General features: G+C 40.1%; 2 protein-coding genes across 2 annotated transcripts in view; both read right to left on the reverse strand.

Moving 5' to 3' along the window:
* The window catches only part of adnpb (activity-dependent neuroprotector homeobox b), a 56,731-nt gene extending 50,775 nt beyond the window's left edge, over nt 1-5,956 (reverse strand). The window contains exon 1 of the mRNA XM_048608620.1: nt 5,937-5,956. Coding sequence (XP_048464577.1) covers nt 5,937-5,951 — 15 coding nt within the window. The 5' untranslated portion in view covers nt 5,952-5,956. The remainder of the gene's footprint in view (nt 1-5,936) is intronic.
* A 1,276-nt stretch (nt 5,957-7,232) lies between these two features.
* dpm1 (dolichyl-phosphate mannosyltransferase subunit 1, catalytic) overlaps nt 7,233-26,751 on the reverse strand; it is a 73,600-nt gene continuing 54,081 nt past the window's right edge. Inside the window, exon 9 of the mRNA XM_048608577.1 lies at nt 7,233-7,969. Coding sequence (XP_048464534.1) covers nt 7,865-7,969 — 105 coding nt within the window. The 3' untranslated portion in view covers nt 7,233-7,864. The remainder of the gene's footprint in view (nt 7,970-26,751) is intronic.

Genomic DNA, 26,751 nt, shown 5'->3' on the forward strand with positions numbered 1-26,751 from the left:
GAGGGGGTGGAGGAGGAGGAGAGGGGGGTGCGATGGAGGAGGAGTGGGGGGAGGTGTGGAGGTGGTGGAGAGGGGGTGGAGGAGGAGGAGAGGGGGGTGCGATGGAGGAGGAGTGGGGAAGTATGGAGGTGGTGGAGGGGGGGGGGGGGGGGTGGAGGAGGAGGCAGCAGCGGAGAGTTGTTTGGACTGGAGGCCTGTGAACAGCAGTGTTCCATAGGGTCAGTACTGGGTCCATTTTGGTTAGTCATTTATATAAAATGATTCGGATGAGAATATAGGAGGCATAGTTAGTGAGTTTGCAGATGACACCAAAATTAGTGGAATACTGGACAGTGAAGAAGGTTATCTAAGATTACAAAGAAATCTTGATCAAATTGGGTCAATGGGCTGAGGAATAACAGATGGAGTTTAATTTGGATAAATGTGAGATATTGCACTTTGATAATACATAAAAGGACAGGTATTGTACAATTAATAGTAGGGCCCTGGGTCGTGTTGTAGAACAGAGAGACCTCGGGGTTCAGGAACATAATTCTTTGAAATTTGCATCACAGGTAGACAGGGTGGTTAAGAAGGCGTTTAGCATGCTTGGCTTCATTGCTCAGACTTCCGCATATAGGAGTTGGGATGTCATGTTGAGGTTGTACAGGCCTCTTCTGGAATACGGTGTGCAGTTCTGGTTGTCCTGTTAAAAAGAAGGATATTATTAAACTAGAGAGGGTTCAGAAAAGATTTACCAGGATGTTGCCAGGGGGAATGAAAGGTTTGAGTTGTAAAAATTGACCGGAAAGGCTGGGATATTTTCCACTGGGACGTAGAGGTTGACAGGCGACCTTCATAGAGGTCTATAAAATCATGAGGGGCATAGATGAGGTGAATGACAAAGGTCTTTTCCCTCGTGTGGGGGTGTTCAAACTCGGAGGCATATTTTTAAGGTGACAGGAGTGATTTAAAAAGGACACATGGAGCAACTTTTAAAATTTTTTTTAAACAGAGAGTGGTTAGTGTATGGAACGAACTGCCAGAGAAAGTGGTGGATGCAGGTACAGCTACACGTTTAAAAGACATTTAAATAAGTTCATGAATAGGAAAGGTTTGGAGGGATATGGGCCAAGCACAAGTAGGTGTGTCTGGTTTTGTTTGGGAACATCACTGTAGACTAGTTGGATCGAAGGGTCTGTTTCCAACCTGTGTGATTCTGATTCTTGCCAAAGCTGGCACAGACATGACAGGCTGAATGGCCTTTTCTTGTGCTGTAACCATTCCAATGATTTTCATTACTATAGGACGCATAATAAAAGTGAGGCATCACCTTGTGCCTCATTGCATTCCTACAAAAGTATCACGATAATCTTATACTGGAAGTTCAGCACATCCAACAATAACAAAAGCTGCGTGAGTTTTTAAATTTAAATTTAGAAAAAGTGCATTCAGTGTTTTATCTGAAATTAAATGGATAGTGAACTTTTAAAGGTTGAAGTGAAAGTGGTGTTCTGTAACTGTGGCTGAAAATATGCTTTGTCTAAATTGGTTCTGGGAGACACTGAGCTCGTTACTGACAGTGTATACACCAGTAATTAGTAGTAACAGATCATTTTGAACATTAGAAGGATATCCAAGTTTCAAATGTAAAGCCCAAAAGCAGCTAATGATGCCCATTAATTTACTAACACTGTATCTTAAAGTTATTACTTTAGTCAACATGTCATGACTTTTATGTAACTTATGATATTTTATAGAGAACACAGATGAGATGCACTAATTATGTGAACTGGTCCCAAGCTAAGAAACTATTTATTGCTTGTCCTTCAACCAATATCTGAATATATATTCACTATTTGTACTGAGGACACACCTGTGCATGAATGATTAGAAGTTATCCCAAAAGATTTATTAGAAGGGATTTTCATAATGTTTTCAGATTATTCACAAGTTCAAAATATAGCAGTTATGTTTCCACCTTAGATTTCCTCACCTTGTCAAATTGTTTTGTTAAATATTGCAGTTTTCACCCCAACCCCCCACTCCTCACGCGCACACCAGATATACACATATTTTTAAATTTGAATATTCCAAATTCTTGGCTGTCTTTTTGCACTCTACCCATCCTAGTTTGGTTTAGAGGGATATGGGTCAAATGCAGGCAAATGGGACTAGTTTATTTTGGTAAACCTGGTCAGCATGGACGAGTTAGACCAAAGGGTGTGTTTCTTTGCTGTATGACTCTATAGCTCAATTTACCTTAAAGTTACATTTCCTTACTTTTGAATGAAGAGTGACCAATACTCAGTATGGAGACTAAAATCACAGCTTTAGAGAAGAGCTTTATTTCTCTTCAATGATGTATTGAACTTAAATTGCAACAGGGAACACAGCACATTGTTTTGATTCAGCAGAGTAGCTTTAGTTGTATCTAAGAAAGAAAGCTAAAGGTTATTTAAATCTCCAAAATTTAACTGTTGGTTTTAAATGTAATCACCTTCTCTTGATGTATACCATCATGAAATGTAAGGTTATCCTAGTGTAGAGCTTAAATAAGTCAGTTCTGGAATTCACTTTTAAAAGTTGTGATAATTCATTTCAAAGTTTCACCTCAGAATACAGATTAATTTTCATATATTCATTAATTGCAATTTAATTATTTATTTTCAAAATTAATTCTACCATAGTGAGCCCAAAATCATTTTTTGACTTTGACATTTCTTGACTAAATAAATTGTTAAATTTTGGCCAGTATAGACTGGAAATACACACACCCAGTTAGTAACTACCTCACCTTATCTGCTGAGAGATCTATAACATGAAATCCATTATAAATACAGACTTTGTCCCAATGTTCACCTAATATTGCTTTGTTGCAAGTGTTAGTATAACTGACCAATAAGAATTCTGGTCCTCAAATGGCTATACATAGTTGCTACAGTTGTGCATATTGCAGTGCTTTGATCAACAATATTATTTCCCATGAACACAAAAATGCATAGCATTACATCAGTGCTGTCACAAATTGCAATTATTAAATTTAAAATTAATGTATTATTGAATGATTTTACTGAGCCAGTCAACAAAAATTGGATTTTTAGTATTTTATAAACCTAGCTTTTTTAAGGGTGAAGGGGTGAATGAGTTACTATTATCAGTCAGTATCACACTTACTTCTAGAGACAGCATACAAGTCACTTTGCCAACAAAGCATAAATATGACTTTACATGCCTCCACCTTCATATTTTCTGTCCTTAAGGGGAATTGAGGGTGATGGATACTTCCCACAATAAAGAGAAAATCTAACCATCTTCCCTTGACAGTCAATGGTATTACCATTGCTGAATCTTCTACTATCAACATTGAGATGAAATGGTTCCCATTGACCCGGAACTCAGCTGGGCCAGCCACAAGCCAAATATGATTGTAGAAACAGATGAGAAGCTGGGAATTCCTTAACAAGTAACTTGGCTCCTGATTCTCCAGTATCTGTCCACTGTTAAAAGTCGTAAGTCAGACTGTGACGGAATACTCTCCAGTTGCCTGGATTTATGCAGCTCCAATAACTCAAGAAGCTTAATACCATCCAGGACAAACCAGCCTGCTTGAATGGCATCACATCCACCATTTTAAAAATTCACTCACTCAACCAATCACGCATATTGGCAATAATGTGAATTATCTAAAAGATATACTGCAGAAACTCAACATGTGCTCTTTCCAAACCAGTGATCTCTACCACCTAGAAGAACAAGGTGGTTCTTCTAGGTGCATGGGAATACACAATCTGTATCAAAAATAGAAATTGATGGAAAAGTTCAGCAGGTCTGGGAGCATTTATGGAGAGAAATCAGTTAGCCTTTCAGGTCTAGTGACCCTTCCTCAGAACTCAAATATCTGGATACATCAGTGGCCCTTGTCAAATTTGGCATCATCAAAATAAATGCAACAGAGACAGAGGAACTGAGAGAATGGAATAGTGTCTTTACAGGAAGCAAGGTGTGAGGATGTATAGTCAAGGTGACTGTGGGAGTCAGTTGGTTTGTAGTGGATATTGTTGGCCAGCCTATCTCCAGAAATGGAAATAGAAATGTCAAGGAAGGGAAGGGAGGAGTCAAAGGTGGACCCGGTGAAGGTGAGAGTGGGGTGGAAATTGGAAGCAAAATTGATAAACTTTTCCAATTGTGGATGAGAAGGGGAAGCAGCAGCAATGATGTCAATATGATGGAGAAAGAATTGTGGGTGGGGGCTGGAACAAGGAATGTCCACGTACCCCACAAAGAGACAGGCGTACCTGGGGCCCATGAGGGTACCCTTAATCACCCCTCTGACCTGAAGAAAGTAAGATGAGTTAAAAGAGAAGTTGTTCAGGATGACGACGAGCTCAGCCACATGGAGAAGGGCTGTAGTGGATGGGGATGGTTCAGACCTCTTATCTCCCAAGAAGCAGCGGAGAACCCCGAGACCACTCTGATAGGGGATGATGTGTAAAGGGATTGCACGCCATGGTGAACAGGAGGTGGCTGGAGCCCACAAACTGGAAATTCTGAAACGGATAAAGTGCCGGAGGAATCATGGATGTAAGTGAGAAGGGACTGGACAAGGGGAGAAACAAAACTGAGTCAAGGTAAGAAGAGATGGGTTCTGCAGGAGCAGGCAGTAACAATGGGTATGTTGCCATCCAAGCCACACGCTATCTTGACTTGAAAATACATCATTGTGCCTTCACCACCATTAGGTCAAAATCCACAAACTCCAACCCTAACAGCACTGAGAGTGTTCTCAAGCACACGGATTGCAGCAGTTCAAAAATGTAGCTCACTACCACATTCTGAAGGACTAAGGATGGGCAATAAATTTTGGCCTAGCCAGTGACACCCTATGAAAGAATATTAAGTGTAAGGATAGGAACTCAGTATGAGGATCAAAAACATATCAATAGCCTACTTTTCACTGCCTTGACGTTGTACTCCCAAGGTCAGGATTTTCTCTGCAGGGCTTTCAAACCCTACTGTGAGGCTGATGTGTAGGTCAGAAGCCTGCACAGTGCAAGAAACAATCAATCACTCATTTTGATTTTCCCCAGGGCTGACTAAGAATGGCAAGAGGGCAGATTTACCTTCCAATTATGGGCGATGGATGGGCTCGAGGGTGGAGAGCCAGACACAGGCCTTCCAAGTTGATAGGACCAGCAATCTGCAATGGAAGGTGAATGAGTTTGATGATGCTTCAAAATGGAGCTACCCTCCAAATTATCTAAACCAAAAAATAGCTTTTGCACCCAGACTACTTATAAGTGGGAAGGAATTTGCTCCTCTAATGTGCAACCTTAAGTAGTTAAAAGGGCCCTGATGCCTGCAAGGACCTGGAGGATAACTGGAAAATCCTGGTTCCTAATCTTCAAATGGCTTTACTGGACTAGTAATAACCTTAGTGAATTCACTGTCACAGATGAACAGTCCTGCCCACATCCTACCAAGAAAATGGTCCAGGATTGGACAGAGGACCGGGAAGCAGGTCTGATGCCAACTAAGTGATGCCTAAAAATCAAGCCTCAGAATATTGGACTCCACTACCCAGATTACTGTAACATTCAGATCATGAAGAGAACATGCTGAGTGTTATACTATAAATAAGTACATGAGGTAGTAACAAGAGGGAAAAAAGGAAATAACAAGTAGGATCAGGAAGAGCCTGTTGACCTTTCAAGGTTGCTCAGTCATTTGAAAAGACTTTCAAGAAGCAACCAACATTTGACCAAATTTTATTAAAATTTAATGAAAGAATTATTTGGTTTTGCCTGTTTCGAATGAAGATATGTTTATGTCAATCTAAGAAGTTGAAAGAAGTCAAGAATTTAAGTTACAGTATTCTCAAGCACCATTTGAAGCAACACAGATTAGTTAAGCGAACATGCACCTGCTTTTCCAATGAGTCTATGCAGTAAACGTACCTGTGCAGTTTTCATTGATAACCTGAAATAATGCAAGATTGAGATTAAAATTTGTGCACCCTATTTGAATACATAATTAACTAGAAAAATATGAAAAACTGAATAATTCAGTGCATTCCAAATATGCTAACTTGAAAGTAAAAATCATAGTTAACTTGTTCACAGTTTGTGCATTTTCAACTTTTGTTAAAATGTGACGCTATGGAGAGATATAGCAATGGTTTACATCTGTTATTCCAACCACGGCTAGTTTCACAGCCAGACTGGTGGAGATGCCAAGTAGAGTCTAGGAACTTCACTAATTTGAAGATGAGGTAATAAACCAAAAAACAAACACACGAGTGCCTTTGCCTGTTAATTCAGTGGTGGCATCTGGATAGTTCTAAGAGTTAGCTCTCTGTGAAATAAAAACTGGAAGAACTGCATATGCTGGAAGTCAGAAATAGAAACAGAATTTGCTGGAAAAGCTCAGCAGGTCTGGCAGCATCTGTGGGGAGAAATCAGAGTTAATGTTTCAGGTCAAGTGACCCTTCCTCAGAACTGATGGTAGCTAGGAAAATGTCAGTTTATATGCAGAACATAGGTTGGAGGGGGCAGGGGGTAAGAAGTAAACAGTAGGTGGGGATAGAGCCCAAAGAGAGACAGAACAACAGTTGAACAGACAAAAGGAGTGGATAACGATATGGCTAGGAGAATAACTATTAATGGGGACTGCTAGTGGCTAATAATGGGTGATGTATTAGCCACTAACAGTGCCCATTAATAGGTATTCACCCACTAGCCAGACCGTAATTGACTCCTTTGTCCAACTGTTCTTCTCTCTCTTTGGGCTCTATCCCCACCTATCATTTACTCCTTACCCCCTCCCCCCACCCTATCTTCTGCATATCAACCAATATTTTCTGAACTGCCATAAGTTCCAAGGGTCATTTGACCTGAAATGTTAACTCTGATTTCTCTCCACAGATGCTGTCAGATCTGCTGAGTTCTTCCAGCAATCCCTGAATTATGTAGTTAGATCTAGAGAAAAAAAAAATTATGGTGGTTGGAATTATTGAGGCAATAAAGTATCCAAGGATAATACAAGAAATGAACCTAGAGCCTACTGGATGCATCACTTTAGAAGAGGAAATTGTATTAAAGATGTTGACATGGACATTTGTGTACATTTTAGCCTTTATCTTCTGAAACATGAAGGATCAAATAAGCTTGGAATAAAAATGTACAATTACTTTAATTAAATCCAACTCATCTAAATAGAGAAAATTAAGTGAAAAAGACATTGGAAACCTTTAGTAAAATTACTATATTGCTTTATTCTGCTAAATGGAATTTTTATAGATTGAAATTAAGTTACACAAACTTTTATAACCCTGGATGTTTTACTTTTATACATTGTTTTACAGAGTGTGAGAGAATTCATTCTCAATCAGAACCTAGTTTACATGTAGAAGTTTGCACTAAACTACTATAGTAATGAAGTATATCTGTTAAAATGAAGTTACTGAGGAAGTTTGATTAAATCACATCTGACAAAAGTGAGAGACATCCATTATCTTAGTATGTGTTCTTTTGGTTTCACTGGAGGACTGAAAAGCAAAATATTAGAAATGGCATATTGTGTTCATAATAAATCATAAGCCCACAATTGAATTCTTAAACTATATAAAATAATACAGCAGTATAGCCTATGGAAGTGGTAGAATTATTAGCATTAAATGAAGCAAAATTAATATTTAATAGACTTAAAGACTAGATTTATTTTATCTCAAGTTATATTTTACAAATGTTCACTTACCGAATGTGCTACAGATTTATACAAATATAAAATCTGACTTTACAAGGAAATTGTGAAATAACGAAATACACAAATCTAGTTTCAAGGCATTCTGGCCAAAGAACATTTCAGTACTAAATATTAGTTTTGATTATGTAGTAGCAAACAGATGCAGCAGTCCTTTCAAAAATGACACAATTTCATTTCCTCCCAGTTTGGATTCACCATACACCCGATCCACAAATGTTATAGGAACCTGTAATAATTGGGAAGGAGAAAAAGACATGTTAATTCAATGTAAACATGAACATTTTCGAACAAGGGAAACATTCAAGAATTACAGAACTTGAATACTGTTGAAGAGAGAGACATATTGCCAAAGATTTTCATCTTGGATTTTCAGGACAAATGCAAAAGTGTCAAATTTCAAAAGATCACATCAAATTATACCATGGCAGAAAACAATGCTGATTGGTTGACAAGTTCACACTGACTGACTGTGGCATTGCCATGGAGAAAATAATGGGGAATGATGGTCTCTCCAAGCTCCCAGATATTTCAAAAGCAACACGTGGCTTTGTGATCATATGTCACTTCCAAAAAGTGCCAGAAGCACCAAACAACTAACCAGTATCCATTTCTCCTTTAGTATAAGTTGTTGTGATCCTTTGAAAGTTGGTATTCTTCTGTTTGCCCTGCAAGACGAAAAGCTTTGGTAACATGCTCATTTCTCAACAATATTAAAAATTAGTTATCAATGTACAGATGCACTGCAGAAGTATTATCTACATCTTACACAAAACAGCTAATCATTGCAAATATGCTGTTTTTGATGCAGGCTATTGATTTTGGGGTAATTACATCTTCCTTCTTTAATGTCTAGATGAAAACTTTGGATCATATTGTCATAGGTAGTGTGCATGCTGAAATAAATTGGCAATATCTTATTCTACACTTTACCATCTTGTTCTTTCCAATTCAATTTTATGACTTAAAAAGCATCGACAGCATATGTAAAAATATTAGTGAACTCTAACCATATTATAATTTTAAAAAACTTGTATAATTATAGATGCAAATAAATGAATATTATAGAAGGAGCAAAGAATGATTGAAGCAAAAAGAAACATTTCAATGGGCTACAACTTAATAGATTTAGTGAACAAATAGCTAAATCACATTGATCAGGAAGATCCCAGGCTCGAACCCTGAATTTTGCAGAATCAGCTGGGTTTAGTAGGGTCCGCCATTAAGATACAAGAAAGAAAGTAGCCATGGCTCCTACTTTATGATGGTGTGGATTTATTCTTGAAATTTCAATGCCTGAAGTAGAAATCCCTAAACATTGTATTGAGTTTACAAATTGCAAACTATCTTTCATTGTAAACTAAATTAATCTAGCTTACAAAGTGTAAATGATCTTTAGCATATCGGTGTTAAATCACATTACAGTCAATAGTAGCTGAGAAGCCACAAACCCCCAACAGCACCACCCCCATGCACAAATCAACACAAATCATTTGCAAACACACATTACAGCTTCCCTATAAACAACCTCTTGATTAAATTATTGAGAAACTAGCTGGTGTGTAATCATACCAAACCAAAAGTGAATGTTAATATTTTTTAATGATGGAAAGAAACACAAGCCACAGGTGATTGCATATCGTCAAAGAGTCTTGCATGTATGCTTTATTACCTTTTGTTATCTTCAATGTCACCTTCCATCATTTTGCCTTGTTAGTTCTTCAAAATTTGGATTGAGGAAATACAAGCAACCGACGATCAATTTTAGGAATTTCTTATGATAGGCTACATCCTACAACTACTTTCTAAATTATACAAAAACAGGTCTTTTGGGGTTAATTCATCATAATCTTACCGTTAGCAACACATTCTCACAATCTCATCTGCCAATGGTGATCAAGTGACCATTCTACTTCTATCATTGGCCGTAGGTAATCATATGATAGACTTCGAATGCTTCAGGCACCTGTCAATCCAGTTCTCTCCATGTATCTGGTAGGAGATTTGACAGCCTTGATTGGTCCCTAGTAATAATATGACCAATTCCATCAAATCTTTTTCTTTTATGCATTATGATTGGTCTGTAGAAAATGAAAAATCTCATTTCGCATTGGCTATGGTAGTTGCTACTCTTTGGTCCCTCATAATCATATGACTTTAACAAGGATTGATACTGTAATGACAATACAACTTCTTTTTGGAACTGCAAAGGTACAAATAACATTTCTCAATTAAATTTAGAGAAGATAATTTAATGTTTTCTTCCTAACTATTAGAAATTTAAGGGATATTTAGTAAGATAGGTAATCAAATTAGGAGGTATAATCAAGCAAATTCCATAACAATAGTAAACAGGAACAGAAAAGGGACCACTCAGCCTTGAATCAGTTATGGCATTGAATTCAATCACATCTGATTTCTACCTCAAATTCGTTTGTTCACATGCACTCCACATCACATACCCCACAAAACAAAAGCCATCAGTTTTTAAAGTTTCTCAAAAAATAGTTCGGTCAATTTTAAGTGTTTCAGATTTCTACTAACGTTTCACTACAAAATTACCTAACTTTTACTTTTAAAAAAAATAGCCACTAGATTAAATAGTTTCTCTGTATATACCCTACTCAATCATGTTAAACAAGATAATTTTGTACTTGGACATTCTATATTGAAGACAAGCCAATTTAAATTTCTGGAACCTTCCCTTATTCCTGATCCGCTGAGCTCCAGTATCATTCTAGTGAATCTGTGCTGCATCACCTGTAAGGTCAATATATTCTTCTTGAGATATAATATCTACTCAAGATCTGGCCAAGGTTCTGTCCATTGGAAGCATAATTCCTCCTTCTGATTCCCAAAACTCTCAAGATATAGACCAATATGCCATTAGCGGTTTGGTTACTTTGTGCACCAAGTCTGCTAGCTTTAAGTGATTTAGAGTCATTGTCATAGAGTTGTGCAGCATGGAAACAGACCCTACGGTCAAAATTGTCCATGCTGACCATATATCCTAAATTAATCTAGTCCCATTTGCCAGCATTCAGCCTAGATCCCTCTAAACCCTTCCTATTCATATACCCACCCAGATGCTTTTTAAATGTTGTAATTGTACCAGCTTCCATCACATCCTCTGGCAACTCATTCCATACACACACCACGCTCTGTGAAAATACTGCCCATTTTAAATCTTACTCCTCTCACCTTAAACCTGTGCCCTGTATTTTTAAATCCCCTACCTTGGGGAAAAAGACCTTGACTATTCACCCTATCCACAGCTCTCATGATTTTACAAACCACTGTAAGGTCACCCCTCAGCCTCCGACACGCCAGGGAAAATAGCCCTAGCCTATTCAGCCTCTCCCTATAGCCTGGCAACATCCTTGTAAATCTTTTCTGAACTCTTTCCAAGTTTCACAACATTTGTCCTATAGCAGGGAGATCAGAATGGATACTTAAATTGCTATGGTCCTTGAACAAATTTAATGTCTTACCTAAGAAAATATTCTGATGAGTCTTTCTTGGATTCCAGGTCATTGCTTTCCAACATTGACCTTCATCCGCTATAGATTTTCCCACTCACTCAGGTTGCCTCTGTCTCTGACACTTTTTTCTTCCATCTTACATGATAAACATTGCCTCCTACCAATGTCATGTGAAGATTTTCACATACAATTTAATTTTGTTCCTTTAATCTCAGGTTATTCTAAAATATGATGCATTGGCCAGAGCCCAACCCAGCAAAAGTTCCATCCAGCCTGCCAAGTGAACTCAATGCAAATGCTTGATTGAAAGCAGGCCTGCCAGCAGGAATTCAAGGACCAGCCATCCTCCAGGAAACATTCCAACACCTCTCACGATAAATGCTCAGGCAACCAGGGACACTATGATGTTGCTGCCTAATGTATCGTGCCTGGTGACGGCATGTGCACTTTTTAAACTGTGCCAGCAAATGGTGCCCCACCCTGGTTCTGTTGCCTGTACACGTCTCAAGTTTGTTTCTCCCTTTCCCTTCCTCGAGTTACTCAGTCTCTCTTCCTCATTTCAGATCAGCAGGGTTTGAGGGCTGTGTAGACAGTGATCAACTAAGAGTGACCTATTCGGTGCTCTCTTTACAAGTGTTCAAGGTTCTGCTCAAGTTGTAGATAAAGTGGTCAATGTGATCCAATTTTTTTTTGCATCCAGAGGTGTTTCACCAGTTGCCTCACCACTCTTCATTACTGTTTCCATTTGCTGACAGCATTACTTCGCCTATTTGAATCACTTGGCGGGGGCCGGCCCATCTTTTTCAGAACCAAATGTAAGCCCTAAAGTTTTATTGCACAGTCCCTGTGCTCTCTGGCAGTGCAAGTTCTACTCAGACAGACTCTCATTTGAAAAGTCAACTGTATAAGTGGCAGTAGTCAGCCAGATTGATGTTAATGGTACCCTAAAAGGCCCTTTTCAGATTCCTATTCTAGGATATGGGGTAAGAGAACAATTAGGCTTGTGTTTTATTGAGACAAGGGAGTGAAAGATTAAAGCCTACAGTACAAGCATGACATAGGTTGAAAACAGTAGGATAGGTGAGGTAACAAGTTTATTTACTTTGGAGACAGTATAAAGAAGGTTAACCTGGCTGATTTCTGGGAGGAAGGGATTTGTTTTATGAAGACCTTCACTTATTGGAGTTTTGAAGAATAAAATGATGAATTTTATTGAATCATAAAAGATTCGGAGGGTCCTGGTGGTTGTTTTCTTGAGGATACCTAGAATGGGTGTGGCTCATATAATTAAACACAGGATCTTCCATTTAGGACAGAAGTGTAATTTCTTCTCCCAGAGCTTGTTATTCTTTGGAATTCTCTACTCCAAACAGCAATGGAGGTTGAATGTATTTTTGAATGTACTCGAGGTTGAGTTTGACCAGCAAAAGAAGTTCAGCGCTATGGGGTACAGACAGGAAAGTGGAGTTCAGGCCACAATCGGATTATCTATGACCTTATTGAATGGTGAAACAAACTTGATGGACTAAATAGCCTACTTCTGCTCCTGGTTCTCATGAGATGGTCTGTATTATTTGGTAGTACCTGCGTCCCATGTCCATCTCTGTCAATTGGGTGCAATCAGTATCCGTAATGCTTTTTTAAGAATAGTTTGGTTGCTTACAGGAGGTGGAGCTTTAAAATATTATACATGGGACATGTTCATAATTGGGACGGTTGCTCACATCCAGGCTGCTCCTTAATTTCTGCACCAAGGTTTCACTCCGGCAGATAACATAGGGTCAAACAAACCAACACTCCTCGAAGTGCACAATACACCTCTGAACTTTGTTACTTCGAGACTTAAAATTGTAATCTTTTTGACCCAGTGATATCAAGGAAAATAATAGCCTTTAATGTTGTTATTTCATGACAATAATATTAACTGTGATATCATTTCGAAGAAATTTATGCAGTTAGCATTTTCAACCAGATTGAGAGAGTTTGGAAATATATGAAGATTGAAGTAGGCATGTCCAACATACCACCACGGGCTAGAATCTGGCCCTGTTTTGAGAATAAACATTAAAATATGGTCCCTTGGATAAAAAGATGGGACCACCCCTGTTGTGATATCATTTTAAGTAGGAATATGATAATAAGCAAGTAACTAGGAATTAGAACATGTGACCACTAGCCGTTACACAGTCTATCTAGTGGTATGAGGCATCGTACCTCTGCTTACGTATAACAATAGTTGCTGAACTTTAATGGTGAATGTTTCTGCTAAGCAATCTCATAATATATCTTTATAAATAAACAAAATATATGTTTCGTTTACCAGTTCTGGTGTGAGATTGGTAAGTTTACTTTAAGCAAACATAGAATCACAACATCACATGATCTTACAATACAGGAAGCCTTTTCGTTCATACTTTCTGCACTAGCTTGCCAAAATGAGTACCATGACTTAGTGCCAATCCCCTGCCTTGTCCCCTACCCCTGCACATTCCTTCTATTCAAATAATCATCTAATGGTTTCTTGAATGCCTCCATTTAAACAGCCTCCCCAACATTTCCAGTTTCAAACCACTTGCTGCATGAGGAAATTTTTCCTCAATTCACATCTGCTTCTTTTGCGAAGTTCTTTAAATCTGCATCCTCTCATTCTCCATCGTTCTATGAATGGCACGTTTTTCTCATCCTTGGAACTGGAACTATTCCTGTAAACCTCTTCTGCACTTTCTCCAATGAGTTTACAACATTTTTAAAGTGTGATGCCCAGAACTGTACACAATACTTCAGCTACAACTAATGACTTATATAGTTCATTAACTACCTTGGTGTTTAATAACTACCTTGCTCTTGTCTTCAATGCCCTGATTAATAAGGCCAAGGATATTGAATGCTTTATTAACTGCTCTCTCCAGATGATCTGTCTCCTTTAATGACTTATACACACATATAAACAAATCCCACTGTTTCTGCACCCATTTGGTTTATACTGTCTCGCTACATTCTTCCCACTAAAATGAATCACCCTATACCGAATTACATCTGCCCTCTCCACCAACTTGTCTATGTCCTTTTGACGTTCCACAGTCCTCGACGGTGTTACAATGATTCCAAGTTTTGTCTTGCTTTCAAACTTTGAAATTGTTCCCTGCACAATGAAGTCTGGACCACTAGTATAGATCAGGAAAGGCAAATATCCCAATAATGACCCGTGGGGAACTCCACTACTAAGACTTTAAGAAGTAATGATAGCAGTGGCGCAAGTTTGAAGATCACAAGAACAGCATCAAAAATATTTAAATAGTACAGAGGCTGTATGTACATCGAAACCCTAGGAGACAGTACCCTTTACAAACATCACTGGCTAAACACTGATTACAAGATTTGTCGGCTGACCAGATCGGTGATTCATGGGAAGTATGAGTCAGCTTTGAATAGCGCTGAGAGAGGGTCATAGAAACATGGAAAATAGCAGGTATAGGTCATTCAGCCCTTCAAGCCTGCAGTGACCTTCAATATGATCATGACTAATCATCCAACTCAGTAACCTGTTCCCGCTTTCTCCATATACCCTTCAATTCCTTTGGCCCTCAGACATGATGTTTTGCCCTTAACTGCTTTCTGTACCAGAAAATTCCACAGGCTCACCGCTTTCCAGATGAAGAAATTTCTCCTCAGCTCAGCGATAATGACCTACGCACATCTTCAGATAATGACCTCTGGTTTTGGACTTCCCAGCCATCAGGAGCATCCTTCCTGCGTTTATCCTGTCTAGTCCTGTTAGAATTTTACAGGTTTCTGGGAGATAAAGTCATAGAGACATACAGCATGAAAACATACCCTTCAGTCCATCTCATCCATGCCAACCAAGTTTCCCAAACTACCTAGTCCTACTTCGGGATAGGAAGAACTGCAGATGCTGGAATCAGACTCGATACAGTGTAGAGCTGGAGGAACACAGGTCAGGCAGGATCAGAGGAGCAGGAGAGTCAACGTTTCGGGCCTAGATCCTTCATCAGGGAGGGGGAAGGGAGCTGGGAGATAAATAGAGGGAAGAGGGGTGGGGCTGGGGGAAGGTAGGTGGGATGGCGATAGGTGGATGCAGGAGTCGTTGAGTGAGCGGTCTCTACAAAAGACAGATAGGTATGGGGAGGGAAATACCTCTTTGGTGCTGGGGTCAGATTGTAGGTGGCAGAAATGGTGGAGGATGATGTGCTGGATGCGGAAGTTGGTGGGGTTGTATGTGAGGACCAGGGAGACTCTGTCTTTATTTTTGTTTGGGGGGGGGGGGGGGAGGGGGTTTTGAGGGCAGAAGTGCAGGAAACGCAAGAGATACGGTTGACTCGTTCTGTGTGACTCTGCTCCACACACTCCGCACCAACCCCAACACACCAGGCACCTTTCCCTGTAAACTTGGAGATATTACATTTAGTCCCATCATCTAAATCCTTAATATATCCTATCCTTTGTTTCCTATCTACCGCTAGTCCATTATCAATGCAGTACACTAATCCTAATTCCATGCACTTTAATTTTACACGCATATCTCTCTCGTATGAGACCTTATTGAATGCCTTCTGGAAGTCCAAGTAAACTACATTCATTGGATCCCAACTCCACGAGTTACAGCTTCAAAAAATTCCAGTAGATTTGTCAAGCATGATTTTCCTTTTGTAAATCCTTGCTCTCTGTCCAATCCTGTCACTGTTTTCCAAGTGCTCTGCTATTTAAATCTTTTATATCAGATTCTAGCATTTTCCCCATTTTTAATGTCAGGCCAACTGGCCTATACAACCTGTTTTCTCTCTACCTCCTTTACTAAATACCTGTAGTGGGGTTTCATTAGCTACCCTCCAATCCATAGGAACTGTTCCAGAATCTATCAAATATTGAAAGATGACCACCAATGCATCCACTATTTCTGGGGCCACTTCCTTTAGTACTTGAACAGAATCCCTGCAGTGTGGAAGCAGGTCATTCGGCCCATCAAGTCCACACCTACCCTCCGAGGAGCATCCCACCCAGACCCACCCCCGACACCATCCCTGTATTTCCCATCCTAGACACAATGGGCAATTTAGCATAGCCAATCCACCTAACCTGCACATCTTTGGACAGTGGGAGGAAACCAGAGCACCTTGGGAAAACCTACGCAGACACGAGGAGAATGTGCAAACTCCTCACAGACAGTCTCCCAAGGCTGGAATCAAACCCGGGTCGCTGGCACTGTGAGGCAACACTGCTAACCACTGAGCCGCCGATGTAGATCATCAAACCCTGGAGATTTATCAATTTTTAATCTCAGTTTCTCCGACACCATTTCCCCACTAATAATTATTTCCTTCAGTTCCTCCCTCTCACTAACCCCTATGTTCTCCAACATTTTTGGGACATTATTTGTGTCCTCCTCTCTGAAGGCAGAACCAAAGGTTTGTATTTAATTTGTTTGACACCGCTGTGTTATCATTTATAACTTCTCCTGTTTCTGACTCTAAGGGAACTACATTCGTCTTCACATACAGTCTGTTGTGTATTCCCATATGCTTATCCTCATACTGTACTCACCCCCTCGTAATCAATCTCCTTCTCCTCCTCTGCTGAATTCTAAACTGTTCCCACTCATGTCTGTTGCTTTTTCGGCCAATTTTTATGTCCCTTCTTTGGATCTAATACAACCCCTAATTCCCTATTGAGTCATCCTTGAGTGTCTTTTCCACACAAAAGAAAAACGTGAGGAACAGAAAGAAACCCTTTGAATCACAGTCCAAAACAAAACAGGGATGAAAAAAGCCCAGCGACTGCATTGCTAAATCTCCCGGTGAAGTAGCAAGACTAGAAATCCTCTACACATCAGAATATAATCAGATCTACAGCACAGAAAAAGGCTTTTAGGTCCATCACATCCATGCCAGTCAAAACAATCACTTGACTATTTCAATCCCATATTCCAACACTTGGCCCAGAGCCTTGTATACCTTGGCATCACAAATTAAGTGTTAAGATGGTTTCTGCCTCTACAATCCTTACAGGCAAGGAGTTCCAAATTCTCACCACCTCTGGGTGAAAAAGCTTTTCCTTCCATCTCCTCGAAAACTTCTACTCCTCGCCTCAAAATAGTTCATAGAAGACAGGTACATCAGGAACGTGACCAGCAAATTCCCTAGCATGAACCAGATGGCCAAAGATGTCCTATTCAAACGTAGACATTTTAAACAAAAGTAGGAGCTACACTCTTTGGATGTACTTGTCAAAGAATTGCGTAAACAAATGAAGAAAATAAAAAAGATAGCCATTGGAAACAAGGAGTTGCACAGTATCAGGACAATCAGAAAGACCCTATTAAGCTATGGAACATGCTGGAGGGTCAACTTCACGTAAAAGTAAATTTTAAAATGCATCATTTGAAGCTTATTAGTTGCAGGCAGCAGCCACAAGAATCAAATAATCAGTTCCTCGGTAGATGCTGTGAGATGGTGAGGATTGCAATTTCTTCCAAGCTGAGCGGTCCAAGCAGATAATGGTGCTGGTACAAGACATTGTTGAAGCCACTTTTAGAATACTGCATACAATTCTGGTCGCCCTGCTGTAGGAAGGATGTTGTTAAACTAGAAATGGTACAGAAAAAATTTTGAGGATTTGAATTATAAGGAGAGCCTGGAATTTGTTTCTCCCCCTGCTGTGTAGGAGTCTAAGCAGTAGTTAAAGTTGAATAGCCAAGGTTTTCTCCCAAGGGTAGATGAGTCCAAAACTAGAGGGCATAGGTTTAAGGTGAGAGGGGAAAGATTTAATAGGGACCTGAGGGGCAACTTTCCACACAGAGGGTGGTGCGTGTATGGAATAAACTGCCAGACGAAGTGGTAGAGGCAGATTCAGTTACAATATTTAAAAGATATTTGGCTAGGTACATGAATAGGAAGGGTTTAGAGGGATATGGGCCAAACGCAGGCAAATAAGACTAGTTCAGTTTAGGAAACCTGGTCAGCATGGACAAGTTGGACTGAAGGGTCTGTTTCCATGCTGTGTGACCTTATGGTTGTAGCTTCAACGCCAATCATATCTGCCAGAAAGATCTTGGGGAAAAACAAAGGTCACAATATTAGTATACAACTAAAAGACACAGAACTTATGAAGCCATTGTAGCCAAACAACAAAGCCTGCAAGCATTAAATGTAGCTGTCAATACTGGCACATTAGCCAGGACACAGAAAGCAAGTAAGTTGTGAGGTAAGTTTGGTCTGTTGCATTCTTTGTAGAGTTGTCTTGTTCCAAAACCTTGGCAAATCATGCAGTGTAAAAGGATAACGGGTGCACCTAAGTAGGAAAGCTGGTTCCTGATGTGCGATCAGAGGCAACAACAAGATACAATCAAACCAAAAAAGCTTGTTTACCAAACCAGCAGTACCAATGGGGAGTATGCCAGAAACCCATATAAACAAATCACAGGCAAGATTAGAGGCCAGCCAGGAAATAGAGTGGAAATCTCTTCAAATGGAAGGGGAACAGTCTTTCCACGTTATGAATGTCACATATATGTGGATGAAGTCAAACAATTAGATGCTTTTGCTACATTCAGAAATGCGTGGCTGAAGTGACCAGCACAAGCTCAAATCCAAAATCAGCACAGGAGCAACTGTGAACATCTTAGCAGAATTCCTGAAGGATATGTATTAGATTATTGGAAGTTACTGATGGAACCTAAAACAGTCAAAATTAACTGTGTATAACGGGTTACCTGTTCCTTTCATTGGTACATTTGACACTAAAATGTGGGTAAGGCAAGGCATACATTGAAACCACAAGTGTCTAATCATCAGACAACTGAAGGAAACCTCAAGTGTGTCCATGGCAGGCAGTCCAGTATTCAGTCTGTTCAGGACATCTGAAAAGACCATACCTGACAATGAGACTAGCAGAAAATAGTCTTCAAATATAGGAAATAAACCTATTGCAATTTGGACCATGGTTTTTTGAATCTCATATGGTCACAAGGTTGAATTCCATACATACTGTAACCCTGCTACTACTGGTCCACTCTTGTCCACCACATAGAACACTTGTGGCTTATAGTTCAGTGACAATACCACACAACCCTAACTTATTTTTGTGTAAGTAGTTCTCACAACTACTCTAATACGTATTTTCCACTTTTAATGTAGGTAAAGTTAACTTGGTAAAAAGGGACATGTGACATCACCTTAATATATGCCAAGGGAATATGCTAAGGAGTAAGTAACTAGGATGTAGAACGTGACCATTGCAAGTCCAGGTTGCAGCAGAACGTGCAAAGGAGTTGCATGTGTTTTCTTGTAAAAATAATTGTTCGGCCTTGCTAGTGAATCTGACTGCAGAGTAATCCTGTAACAAATTAAAGTAAACAGAACCTACATTTAGTTAGTGAGCTTGGTAAGTTTGTGTCAAGCAAAAATGGAACCATCACAATCCATCATTTAGACAGTGAAAAACTGCAGCCCAGTACAGAATAAACAGGATCACATCCTGCTACTCAAAGAATATGCTTCTTTCTATTCTTGTTTGTAAGCAATGTAATAGAAATCAACTTGAAGTAAAACACTAGAATTATTATAAGTAAAAGCACTACATCGGTGACTTCACAGAAATAGGAACATGTTTTATGCTATAGATATTGGACAGCAAAACCAAAAACAAAATGTATTACAGATGTGTCTGAATGTGCAAAGCATTAATCAACAAATGGCAGACAGAAATCAAAAGGCTTGATTTGGCATCTATTATTGATATGCAGTTGCAAAATGACCAAGGTTCGGAACTAAATATTCCGGAATACTTTAGAAGTGATAGGCAGAGATGGAAAAGGAAGAAGGGTAGCCCTGAAAATGAACAATAACATACAGAGAAGTGTTCAGAGCTCAGAAAATCAGCAAGTACATTCATTTTGGTGCAGTTAAGAAAGAGCAAGGCAGAAAACATAGGGCCAAATTCCTGCCTTTTCCTCAACATAAAATGTGTGGACAGCTGCAGCCAAATGGTCTCCTCTAGCACTATAACAATGCTGCGATTCTGTGTATTGTTTATAGATCCTTGACAGTAGCTGAAGTGCAAGGAAATATGTGGAAATAAGAAGCTCATGTCATTCAAGAGGGTCATCATAGACACTTTTATATATTAAAGCAAAATCTTTGTTTAAATATTCTGCTCATCTGCGAGTCATAGTTAACAGAATGATAAACAGGTGAATTTAAAAAATATTTAAGGCTGCACTTTCACTTTTACTTTTAATTCCTTGCCAATTTTCTCCTCCCAGAGATTCTGGAATTCCATGGAAACTGGCTTCTGTTTGGGAGCTATTATAAGAGATCTTGATCAATTGTGTCAATGGGCTGAGGACTGGCAGATGGAGTTTAATTTGGATAAATGCAAGGTATTGCATTTTGGTAAAATAAACAAGGGCAGAACTTATACAATTAATGGTAGAGCTCTGGGTAGTGTAGAACAGAGAGACCTAGGAGTTCAGGTACATAATTCTTTGAAAGTTGTGTCACAGGTAGACAGGATGGTTAAGAAGGCATTTAGCACACCTGCCTTCATTGCTCAGACGTTTGAGTTTAGGAGCTTGGACATCATGTTGAAGTTGTACGGGATATTGGTGAGGGCTCTTCTGGAGTACTGTGTAGTTCTGGTCACCCTGCTACAGGAACTATATTGTTAAATTGGAGAGGGTTCAGAAAAGATATACCAGGATGTTGCTAAGAATGGAGGGCTTAAGATATAAACATAGGCTAGAACCTTTTTCACCGGAGCATAGAAGGTTGAGGGGTGACCTTATAGAGGTTTTTAAATCATGAGGGGCATAGATAAGTGAATAGCAAGGATCTTTTCCCCAGGGTGGGGGAAGTTCAAAACTAGGGAGCATACTTTTAAGCTAAGAGGAGAAAGTTTTAAGGAGGACATGAGGGGCAACTTTTTTTTCTTTACACAGGGAGTGGTTCATGTGTGTGGAATGAAGAGGTGGATGCAGGTACAGATACAACATATAAAAGACATTTGGATAAGTACATAAATAGGAAAGGTTTGGAGGGATATGGGCCAGATGCAGGCAAATGGGTCTAGATCAGTTTGGCAATAAGTTCAGCATGGATTAGTTGGACCAAAGGGGGTCTCCATGCTGTATTACTTTTATAGTACTGCGGTAATTATGAGAGAATATAATTGTCATAAACTGGACACACCAAATTTGCACTGTAGAGGACGAGTTCATGAAATGTGTATCACTTTCTTTAAGATCAGTCAAGAAACCAACTTAGGAACTGGCTATTTTGGAGAAAAAGAGTTAATTAAAAACTGTGGTAAGCCATAATAGGGCAGACTTTGATACTGAAAACAATTTGTTAAGTTCAAACTAAGGGTCTTGAATCTAAAATGCAGGTATGATGGACAAAGTTAAGGTAGATTGCAAAATAACATTTAAGAATATGACTTCAAACAAGAAATGGCCAGCAACTAAAGAATTAATCATACATTTGTTACAAATGTATGTTCCTTTCAAGACATAAAGTACTATTTGTGGTTGACAAGAAGAGTTAAGGATAATATTTTATCAAAGAAAGAGAATTCTAACATTGCTAATGCCTGAGGATTTTGGAAAGCAAAAGGAAGACCAAAACATTTGATGAGGAAACTGAAAAGATAATGAGAAATAGGGATCATGAGGCCCAAAAATCAGACTGCGATATTACTATAGTTATGTAATTGGGAAGAAATTAGTGAATGTAAACATGGCCCATTAGGAGGCAGAAATAGATGAAAATGTATTGGGGAATAATGAAATGATACGAAAATATTTTGGGCTGAATCTTTAAACAGTGGTGGAGGCAGGCAGACCTGTAACTTCTCATCACTGGCTGGCATGCGGTTTTGCTGTCTTGTTTCCACTTCACAGCCATATTGGAGCATGCCAATTCAGGAGTGAAAATATCATCAGGCACCATTAAGGCTACTCTGTCAATGCCAAAACATGTTGGGGAAATAGTGAGCATGCTCCCTAACTGTCAAAAATCATATCTGGGATCAAGTACTGACATGATATGTTGTGGAGACTCAGATATATACCTAACGTTGGTGTCCCAACCCTAGAACTAAGGCCAATCGTGTGCGTCTGTCTTCATGATAGACAACACAAAAACATTTCTAGAATTAATGAGGATCCAAGTATATGTCAATAATGAGGAACTCCAAAGAATTAGTGTCAGTGAAAAAATGGTCTGGAAATATCACTGGGATAAAGTAGTAACAAATCTTGCAGATTTAACAACCTGCATCCAAGAATTTTAAAAAGAGGTAGCTACAGAGATAGCAAGTGGTGAATTGGTTTTGATCATGCAGAATTCCTAAGGACTGGAAGATAGCATATGTAACCCAGATTTTAAGAAAGGAGGAAGAGCGAAAATGGGGAACTACAGGCCAGTTAGCCTAACATAGCAGAATGCACATTGTTAGAATCTAATATTAAGAATACAGTAACCGGGTAATTAGAAAATCACAATATGATTAAACAGTGCCACAGATTTCAAAGAGTTTGACAAATAGTGTTTGACAAATCTATTACGTAGTACTTTGAGGATGTAACTAGTAAAATGATAAAGGGGAAACCAGTGGATGGACTGTTTTTGGATTTTTAGAAACTTTCAATAAGCCGGGGACTCATGGGCTTGGGCTACTCCATTAGCATGGATTGAGGATTTGTTAATAGACAGAAGAGACAGCAGAATAAAAGTACAATGTTTTCAGGTTGACAGGTTATAATTAGTGGGGTACTAATAAACTATTTACAATCTAAATTAGTTACATAAGACGAACGTAACATGTCTAAGTTTATGGAGTATACAAATGAAGCAGGACACAAAATAGTGAAGAGGTCACAAGAAGGTTGCAGGGGGATATGGACAAGTTGGCTAAGAAGGCACGAATATGGCTGAGACAATACAATGTGGATAAGTGTGATATTATTCACTTGGTAGGGAAAAGTTTAAAATGGTGAGACACTGAGAATGTTTACATCCAGAGGAACCTGCGTACCTGTATTTTTCAAGTCGGGTGACCTGGACCAATACAGAAAATCCAGATATGACCTCCGCAAAGCCATCAAGGAGGCCAAGAAGTAGTACCAAGACCAAGTTAGAGGCCCAGACCGGCCAAACAGACTCCCGCTGTCTATGGCGGGGCCTAAACAACATTACGGGATACAAAATGAAACAGTGTAAGATAGTGGACAATGACACATCTCTCCCTGACACGTTCAATGCTTTCTATGCTCGGTTTGAGAAGAATACCACCATTTGGCAATGCCTGCCCCGACAGCCCCAGACACACCTGTTCCCTCTGTCACCGCTTCAGAATTCAGATCAGTCTTCCTGGGAGTCAACCCAAGGAAAGCAACGGACACAGATCCCTTGCCAAACACTCAGATCCTGTGCAGACCAATTGGTGGAGGTATTCACCGAAACCTTCGACCCCTCCCTCCTACAAGCCGAAGTCCCCACCTGCTTCAAGAAGACCGCCATCATCCCCGTACCCAAGAAAACACATGCAGTATGCCTTAATGACTACTGCCCAATAGCTCTGACTTCAATAATCATGAAGTGTTTCGAAAGGCTGGTCATGGCCCACATCAACTCCAGTCCTTCAACCTGCCTCAATCCCCTACAGTTTGCCTACCGACGTAGCAGATCCACAGAGGATGCCATATCCCTAGCCCTGTACTCATTCCCGGATCATCTGGGCAAGAAAGACACCTATGTCAGACTCTTGCTCATTGACTACAGTTCCGCCTTCAACACCATTATCTCCTCCAGACTGATCTCAAAACTGCATGGCCTTGGTCTCGGCTCCGCCCTCTGCAATTGGATCCTCAGTTTTCCAACACAAAGGCCGCAATCAGCAAGGATAGGTAACTGCACCTCCTCCAAAATAACACTCAACACTAGAGCCCCCGAAGGATGTGTCCTCAGCTCCCTACTGTACTCCCTGTACACCTATGACTGTGTTGCCAAATTCTGAACGAACGCCATCTACAAGTTCGCTGTTGACACCACCATAGTGGGACAATATCTAACAACGAGTCAAAATACAGAAGGGAGATAGAGAGCTTGGTGATGTGGTGCAATAAAAACAAGCTGTCTCTCAACGTCAGAAAAACTAAAGAACTGATCATTGGCTTCAGAAGGAAGGGAGGAGAACACACCCCCATCTACATCAACGAAACTGAGGTTAAGAAAGTGAACAGCATTAAGTTCCTCAGAGTGACGATAACCGATGACCTGTTCTGGACTTCCCACATAGATGCGACAATTAAGGCACAACAACGCCTCTCCTTTCTCAGGTGGCTCAGGAAATTTGGCATGTCCATAAGCTCCCTCACCAACCTCTACAGATGCATCATTGAAAGCATAATAACCGGGTGCATAACGGCCTAGTATGGCAACTGCTTTGCCCAGGACCGTAAGAAACTATCGAAGGTGATGTGTACAACCGAGACCATCACGGAAGCCAACCTTTGATCCATGGACTCTACTTGCACAGCTCGCTGCAGTGTAAAGGCAGCCAATATCATCAAAGACCATCGCACCCTTGTAATGACCTCCTACAACCTCTTCCGTCAGGCAGAAGATACAGAAGCCTGAACTCATGCACAAACAGGTTTAGGAACAGCTTCTTTCTGGTCATTATCAGACTGTTGAATGGACTATAGCCTCAAATAATGTAACCTGTACGCCTCCAAGTCTTTTGATCTGTACATCTTTAGCTTGCTGTGATCTGCATGTATCACACAAAACAAAGCTTTTCACTGTATTTCGGTACACGTGACAATGAAATCATCAGATAAAAAGTCAATCAGATAAATCAGATGTGTACAATATTACAGAAACTTAAAATTCAGGTTCGATAGAACCATGGAGATGTACAGCATGGAAACAGACCCTTCGATTCAACTCTTATGCGACGACCAGGTATCCTAAACTGATCTAGTCCCATATGCTACAATCTGGGCCATATGTCCCTAAATCCTTTCTATTCACCTACCCATCCAGATGCCTGTTAAATGCTGTAATTGTACCCATCTCCGCCGTGTCCCCAGCAGCTCATTCCATACACACACCACCCTCCGCATGCAAAAGTTACCCCTTATTTAGGTCCCTCCTAAATCTTTCCCCTCTCACCTTAAATCCATGCTCTAGTTTTGGACTCCCCAGCCCAGGGAGAAAAAGCTTTGCTATTCACCCTATCCATGACTCTCATGACTTTATAAACCTCTAAGGTCACCCCTCAGCCTCCAACACTCCAGGGAAAAAAGCCCCAGTCTATTCAACCTCTCCCTTTGGCTCAAACCTTCCAACCCTGGCAACAACCTTGTAAAATCTTTTCTGAACCTTTTCAAGTTTCACAACATCCTTCCTATAGCAGGGTGACCGAATTGCGTGGCAGTATTCCTAAAGTGGCCTAACCAATGTCCTGTGCAGTTGCAACATGACCTCCCAACTCCTACACTCAATGCACTGACCAAATTTGGCAAGCGTACCAAACAACTTCTTCACCACGGTGGCTAAATGCGATTCCAAGTTCAAGGAACTATGCACCTGGCCCCCTAGGTTTCTTTGTCCGGCAACACTCCTTAGGACCCTACCACTAACTGTGTCAGTCCTGCCCTGATTTGCCTTATCAAAGTGCAACATTTCACATTTATCCAAATTAAAATCCATCTGCTACTCCTCGGCTCGTTGGCCCATCTGATCAAGGTCCTGTTGAAATTTGAGATAAACTTCTTCACCGTCCACTACATCACCAATTTTGGTGTTATCTGCAAACTTATTAACCATACTCACTACATTCACATCCAAAGCATTTATATAAATGATGAAAAGCAGTGGACTCGGCGCTGAGCCTTGCGGCACACTGCTACTCACATCCCTCTAGTCCGATAAGCAACTGTCCACTGCCACCCTCCGTCTCCTATCTTCAAGCCAATTTTATATTCAATTGGCTAGCTCCCCTGGACTACATGTGATCTAACCTTATTAGCCAGACATACTACACAGAACCCTATTGAACACCTTGCTGAAGTCCATATAGACAACAACCACGGCTTCATCAATCTTCATTATCTCTTCAAAAAACTCAAATCAAGTTGGTGAGACACGATTTCCCATGCACAAAACCATACGGATTATCCCTAATCACTCCTTACCTTTCCAAATGCATATAAATCCTATGCCTCAGAATCCCCTCCAACAACTTAGCCACCACTGATGTCAGGCTCACCAGTCTACAGTTCTGTCTTTTCCTTACCACTTTTCTTAAATAATGGTCCATTAGGAACCCTTCAGTCTTCTGGCCCTTCACCTATGGCTGTCGTTGATGCAAATATCTCAGCCAGGGACCCAGCAATCTCTTCTCTAGCATCCCATGAAGCTCTGGGAAACACCTGATCAGGTCCCGGGGATTTCTCTATCTTTATACAGTTTAAGACCTCTAGCACCTCCTCTTCTGTAATATGAGCAAC

The sequence above is a fragment of the Rhincodon typus genome, chromosome 19, assembly GCF_021869965.1.
Source record: "Rhincodon typus isolate 14 chromosome 19, sRhiTyp1.1, whole genome shotgun sequence".
NCBI classification, from domain to species: Eukaryota; Metazoa; Chordata; class Chondrichthyes; order Orectolobiformes; family Rhincodontidae; genus Rhincodon; species Rhincodon typus.